The sequence below is a fragment of the Vipera berus genome, assembly GCF_964194415.1.
Source record: "Vipera berus genome assembly, chromosome: 1".
Lineage (NCBI taxonomy): Eukaryota > Metazoa > Chordata > Lepidosauria > Squamata > Viperidae > Vipera > Vipera berus.
Window position 1 is genome coordinate 208358502 of NC_138202.1, and position 7514 is coordinate 208366015.

Genomic DNA, 7514 nt, shown 5'->3' on the forward strand with positions numbered 1-7514 from the left:
TTCCGAGTGAAATTCAAGGTGCTAACAATGACATACAAAGCCCTACATGGCATGGGTCCGGACTACCTACGGGAGCACCTTCTGCCAACGTCAACACCCCTCCGTCCTGTGCGCTCCCACAGAGAGGGCCTCCTCAGGGTGCCACCGCTCAAGGAATGTCGGCTGGTGGCCCCCAGGGGGAGGGCATTCTCAGTGGGTGCGCCAGCCCTCTGGAACTGCTTGCCTACCGAAATCCGGATGGCCCCCGACCTCCGCACCTTCCGGCGCGATTTAAAAACTTACCTGTTCCAGCAGTCCGGCCTGGCCTGATAGCTCTAATTGGGGTCCCAGTTTGTTTTGACTATTGTTTTTCAGTATTGTTTCAATCTGTATACCTACCTTACTCTGTACACCGCCCCGAGTCCCTCGGGAGAAGGGCGGTATATAAGAACAAACAAACAAACAAACAAATAAATAAATAAATAAATAAATAAATAAATAAATAAATAAATAAATAAATAAATAAATAAATAAATAAATAAATGGGAATACCTCAGGGACCACCTGCTGCCGGCGTCGACTCCCCTCCGCCCTGTGCGTTCCCACAGAGAGGGCCTCCTCAGGGTGCCTCCGGTCAGAGAATGTCGGCTGGTGGCCCCCAGGGGAGGGCCTTCTCTGTGGGTGCCCCGGCTTTATGGAACCAACTGCCGGTTGAGCTCCGGATGGCACCGGATCTTCGCTCCTTCCGGCGCGGGTTAAAGACCCATCTATTCGAACAAGCTGGCCTGGCCTGATGGGGGAACGTTAGGGTTTTAATGTTTTTTATATTTTGATTGTTTTAATTCGGGCAATAATTTAATCCTTTTTTAACTTTTGTATTTCTATTTATATGCCCTGTTCACCGCCCTGAGTCCTTCGGGAGAAGGGCGGTATAAAAATTCAATAAAACTAAACTAAACTAAACTTAAGGAGGCATTAGCCCACTGCTCCACCAAGGCTACACCATGCTTGTCACTCCAACTGTCCTAAATATGAACCAGTTGCCAGGCATCCGATAGTTTGATCACATGACCATGGGGACGATGCAACAGCTCTGTGTGTGGAAAACTTTTGTTACTTTTGTCAGTGCCATTGTAACTTTGCACGGTCACTAAATGAACTGTTGTAACTGAGGACTACCTGTACTAGTATTTGCTAGGCAGCTGTCATATCCAACTCTGTGCTTCTATTGGACATATATTTGTTTGTATTTGTTCTGTTTCCATAGCTACAAGAAAACTGTCCTGGAAAAATATGAAGCTGAGGCTCAAGGCTGCATGAAGCCACTGACTCCTTCCCAAGTTAGTGTCCATATTGGGATGGATGACCGGAGACAAAGACCTACCAAATTAGCCACCTGGGATAATATCAGTCAAGTGTCTCTCTCTTCCCTCACTTCAGACACGGCGTCAGTTGACTTGGAGGCTGAAGCAGACAAATGGTCACTACTCACCAACAATCAGGATGAAGACCACTATATTTAAAAGATATAATTTGATACCGAGCAGCAGGTTTCAAGGATGGGACTAAGAGAAGCTTAAGATTCTGTTTCTGGAGCATCTACAGAGAAGTGTGTTTGGTGTGCACTGGCTGCCTGTTCTCATTTGAATGGAGGAGTGTATCTTCAGCTGATCCTGGTGGCTCCTGGATTAGGTTAGGGGCTAATTATAATGTGTGTATCAAACTACAGAGCAGTGCTTGCATTTCAGTACCAAATACTGAATACTACATGTTTAGATCAATATCAGAAGAACCACATTTTCATAAAGGTCAGAATAAGGTTGTTGAAATGAACGATCAGGCTGATTATACTTGAGGGCGGGCCATGGAGGAGAAGTAATCATACTCTTGAGGATATGCTGTGTATTCACGTTTTGCAGCCTGTTTTTACTGCTTTGTCTTAAAGGAGGCAAAGTAAAAGAGAAGCACACAACCTTCAGGCTTATTCATATGTGCATTTTATAATACTGGATCAAGCAGTGTATGGAAAGTTGTTTCATATATTTTGTTTCCTCTTAATGATGCTGAATCCCCTGTTCTGTATCTCCCTCAAATTCCATAAAAAGGAAAATGTTTCTTGTTTCAGAAGGCAACAAAAATAGACTATTCTTAGGCTTGGCAGTTCCCTAAACATTCTAATTAGAATTTATATTTATCTTTTTTTAATATTGGAATTAGAGCAGTGCCCCCAATTATTGAAAAATAGACATGGAAGTTGTTTTTTTAAAAAAAAATATAATTAAACAAATTCTAGTAAATAAATCCATTCTTTTTCCTACATGAAATAAATAAACCCATCTTTATATACACGGTTCAAAAAATAATTATTTACAATATCTAATTTCTTCTGTAATTCCTTTTATAATTTCATCCAATTTTTCATTGCACTTCATGCAGTTCAGTTGTTGTGGCATCTTACCTTAAACAATAAATCCACATTTGCCATTTGTTTATAAAATCAGCACACTTTAATTCAAATTACCATCAGAAGTCAGAGAGGGGAGGGGATGAATATTTGTAATGAACCTGGCACGATGGCTCAGAAATTTTCATAAATAATGAAAGCTTTTATACAATAGCAAATGCTGGGAGTGTTTGAAACTTGGAATGTGGAAAGGGACAAGCAGCTGAAATCATTGCTTCGCCATGGAACTCTGTGTTGTATTTAGTCAGTTGGAATTTATCTCAAAATTGCGAAACAAAGTTGCCCAGTGTGTAAGAGCTGGGGATGGTGAATTGTGGAATTTTATATTCCTGAAATGTAATATTTAAATCCGGTGATTCCATCACCAGTGGTGGCGCTCTTATAGTCTTCAGGTATTCTTATCTCCCGTGATGATTGTCTGTCGAATGGCACTGGGATAGTGATAAAAATACTTTCCTTATTCCAAACATACTCAATCTTGCCATCACTATAACACAATATCACCTGCTGCGAGTTTAAAATGCATATTAAAACGTATCTATTTTAGCTAGAGTCTGCAAGCAAAGAATGGAAACCCCAAAGGTGCTTTTTCAAAAAGCAACGACTTTCCTGGGGTTTGTTTTGTTCAGAACTGAAGATGCTTCTTGGATGAGAAGCAAAACGTTTAAAACCAAGAAATTCCACTTGCTTTTTGAAAAAGCACCTTTGGGACAACCATGACCTGGAAGACTGAGAATCTCCATAAACAAGAAATATGGAGAGCGATACTTCCGCGGGTGATTCTCTCCCAGCAGCATTGCAGAAAATAACAAGAGCCCCTTGAAATTGTGACTCTTCTTTGTACTACTGTAGTTCACCAATTGCTTCACTTCATCTACTGCATTGTAGCTTACCAAAGAAACTTCAAAATTAGCCTGAAAATAACATTTGCATTCCTTTGTGAAATTCTCATTTAAGCTCTGTTCTAGGAATGGTTACTCAAGACAAAGCTACTTGTAGCTACTATACTGCACTTGTGCGCTGCCCAAATTCATTGCCCATGAAGATGTAGTGAATCACAAGATCGTTCTCAGCCCCCTGTGTAACGGCCTGGGCAACCTGCAGGCGAATACTAGGGAAAGAAATGTGTCACATTTGCATCCTCCCTAAGGAGTTTCTCTAGCTTTGAAAACTGAATAAAAATGGAAGGAAGACTCTGAGAAGTATCTGATTTAACTTTTCTTAGTGCAAATGAGGATAATGGCATGGGTCCGGAATACCTTGGGGAGCACCTGCAGCCGGCGTCAACTTCCCTCCGCCCAGTACGCTCCCACAGAGAGGGCCTCCTCAGGGTGCCACCGGTCAAAGAATGCCGACTGGTGGCCCCCAGGGGGAGGGCGTTCTCTGTGGGTGCACCGGATTTATGGAACCATCTTCCGGTCGAGCTCCGGATGGCGCCCGATCTCCGCTCCTTCCGGCGCGATCTTAAAACCCATCTCTTTAAACAAGCTGGCCTGGCCTGATGGGACGGGGTGGGATTTTTATAAATGGACTTCAATTTTAATCTGTATTAATTTATTATGGGCATTGTTTAATCACGTTTTAATAATTTTTAATTTTTGTATCTAGTTTTTATGTATTGCCCTGTTCACCGCCCTGAGTCCTTCGGGAGAAGGGCGGTATATAAATTAAATTAATAAATAAATAAATAATAACAAAAATAATTGTTGGGATAGTTGGTTGGTAAAGCCTTGTTCAAATACTGTATATCTCAGGATTGTAAAGTCTCCAAATCAAAGCAAATAGGTGATAATAAAGGAAGTTTGCTTCCCCCTGCTGTGTTTTTTTCTTTAAAAATGTTATAATTTAATGTTGGTTGGGACTTGTTTCCTGGAGGCAGGGATAACATTCATCGGTTTCTGTACTGAACAAGAAGTGTAACTTGGAAGCAGACAAGCAGCAGCTTTCCAGACATTGTATTAACACTCTCTGTAGTAAAGCTTAGAGTCTGGGAGGCAGGAAGTGAAGTTCCCTATGATCTGACAACTGCTAAAGACTTTGTGGACATTATCCTTTGCAGAATTACAGTCTCCTGGTATGAATGCTTCATATGACTACTTCCATAAAAATTCTACAACAATAACTCTTCCACAAGAATTGGGACACACCAATGAAAACATTATTGTGGGTGTTAAGGAATTTTGTTGTGCAGAGGTCTCCTTGTGCTACCAAAGAGTTGCACAGACAAGGAAGGGTACTGAGAGCAGTAAGAGTCACACAGTAACCACAAGAGTACACTGAGTTGTAAAAGCAAAAAGTACTTTACTTTTGAGGTGGTGTAAAAACAAAAATGCACAGTCAAAAATAAACAGTCCAGATCATACACAATAGCAACGGTCCAAGGAGTAATCCAAAGTACAAAGTCTTCTTACCGGTCCAGAGGTCAATACACAGTTCAGGTTTATCACAGTAACAGAGCAAAAACAGTAATAGTAGAGAGCAGTGAATTCAGAGAGAGAGAAGCTACGGTACTAGTTCCCTCTTATGGCCATGAGAACACTTACACAAGCATTGGTCAATTAACATCTTAAAGACATAACATCATGGTTAATATATTTTCAACCCAACATTGTAGGCTAACACCATATGCCTAACAGTGGGGAAAAGAGCTTATTGTTTTTACAGAACTGAGAAGACATGCTAGCCTGTGAAGTAAATACGTTGTAAATATTTTAATCTCATGAGCCTAGCTTGAAGCTTGAGAATTGTATCTAGGAAGGTCTCTGCTACACTGAAAACTAGTCCTAACCAGAATTTACTGATATGATAGCAACTTTAGAGACAACCCCTAGGAACTAACGACCATAAAAGATAATTCATAAATAAGGGGCGATAGAATTAGGGGAATGGTAGATGTAATCAGGGGCAGAGATAATGTATTCACTTTAGAAGCTTTGGATAGGTTGTGACGACATGATTACAGTATGATTACTAAACCAATGAAGAAGAGGTGGTAGGTTAAGTTTGAAAAGGCAATGGAGAATATAAAAAACGAATACTGAAGATTTGGGGTGTGTCCACTGTGTGCTTGCATGCACAAGGAGCACACACCCCCCTTTGCAAAGGAGTACAAATATTACCATTGTTTTCTCTTGGAAGTTTTGGCTTGTGATTATTTCAACTAAACAACGAATCCCACAATTATAAAACATTATGTATAGAGCATATTAAAAAACAAACTGAACCTATTTTTGTCTGCCATTGGGCCTCACAAGCCTCCCCCACCCCAAGGCATCCTAGGATCCACTTCCTATTCCTTGGAGGTCCCAGCAGGCCTCGGCCTGCTTCCCACTTAGCCATTCAAGGGAGCTAACGCCAGGCAGCCGATGCTAGCAGCGTGTGTGGGGCTATGGGAGCTTGTAGGCCGAGGCCTTCTTCGCATCCAGCCAGACTTGCATCTGTAGGACTTCACCTGCTCCTCAGTCAGCTCCAGGGCCCAACAGCACCCAACTGGTCTGTTCTTTGCAGAGAGGTGCCAGCTGTTGTGAGGAAATGTGCAAGGCTCAGAGGCTCCTCGTGGCAAACTTATGTTGTTCTGCAAGGAAGCACTATTATTAAATTTATTAAAATAAAATTTATTTATATATTTATTTATTTTTTTGGGGGGGCTCTGTTTTTTTTAAAGGAGGCTGGATGGGAAGACGGTCTCAGCCTACAAGTTCTAACAGCTCCCCTCCCCTCTATAAAATATATTGGCATGTTTAGTAGGTAACACTATTTGTTCCTATAGTCCACTTTTTGGAAAGAATAGTAGGTTCATGAAATGTAGATATATGATTATTTGTGATCTAGTCTGCAACTTGTCTATTTAGATTAATTAGATCATAGCCACACATGTAAACCTTGGCCAAGAGGCACAGAAGCTACTAACTAACAGATGTGTTACAAAGTAGCTAGTACTTCCATGAACTACTTTTATGTGCACTTCAGTGAGGATTTTTGTTCTTCTGTATTGCTTCTTCCTTGGTGTTTTTTAATATTAAACTATAGGCAGCTCTTCTGCTTTTGGATTCCACTAGTATGAGACAAAAAAAAAGTGTCTTTAAGATCTGCTGAGAACAAGATGGATAGTTGTAATCTAGCAGTAATTTTTGCTCCAAACCTCTTGCAATCAAGTGAAATTGAAAAAAATGTCTGTGCACACAGAGAAGAAACTCCGCTTGCAGGCTGGAGTTCTGCAGACATTGATTGATCATGCAGAAGACATAGGTAAGGTGATGATGGTCAGTATTATGACGCGGTGGCTCAGTGGGTTAGGACGCTGAGCTTCTCAATCAGAAGGTCGGCGGTTTGGCGGGTCGAATCCCGAGTGCCGCGTAACAGAGTGAGCGCCTGTTACTCGTCCCAGCTTCTGCCAACCTAGCAGTTCGAAAGCACGTAAAAATAGAAAAGTAGAAAAATAGGGACCACTACGGTGGGAAGGTAACAGCATTCCGCGCGCCACGGAGACGTCCTCGGACAAGCGCTGGCTCTTCAGCTTTGAAACGGAGATGAGCACCGGCCCCTAGAGTCAGAAACGACTAGCACACATGTGCGGGGGAACCTTTACCTTTACCTAGTATGAGACAATCGTTTTCCAGACCACTCATTCTTGAGGATGACAATGACAGTGACAAACATCCATGGCGGCAGAATGGTCACAAAGTTTACCTTCATTTCATGCTCATCACCTTTCCCTTTCTTTGGTTCATCCCCAGGCTGGGGTTTTCATTCCACCTGCAAAATTTCATCCTATCTTTCCATTAACCTCAATATGATTGTGATGAAATCTTGTGCATTTTTTCTCATGGAGTGTTTCTGACTTTTCTTTTGCCCTTGATGCTTCTGTTGCAATTCCAAGTAACAATACACTGCGCTAACCCTAACCCTATAGTTTTCTTGGCAAGGCTTTTTTTAAAGTGATTTGTCATTGAATTCACGATTGACTGGTTTCTAGCCTAATACCTTCACCACCACAGTAAGCTGGCTCTCTTGGAGGAAGACTAAGAAGTATAAAATCAGAGTTTTATAAAATACATAGACTCTATAGCAA

The 7514-nt window shown here is 41.5% G+C and overlaps 1 protein-coding gene across 1 annotated transcript in view; it reads left to right on the forward strand.

The window, feature by feature from the left end:
• ATP7B (ATPase copper transporting beta) overlaps positions 1 to 2196 on the forward strand; it is a gene marked incomplete at its 5' end in the record, with an annotated part of 38604 nt that extends 36408 nt beyond the window's left edge. The window contains one exon of the mRNA XM_081344216.1: positions 1247 to 2196. Coding sequence (XP_081200342.1) covers positions 1247 to 1502 — 256 coding nt within the window. The 3' untranslated portion in view covers positions 1503 to 2196. The remainder of the gene's footprint in view (positions 1 to 1246) is intronic.
• Between the last annotated feature and the right edge of the window lie 5318 nt (positions 2197 to 7514).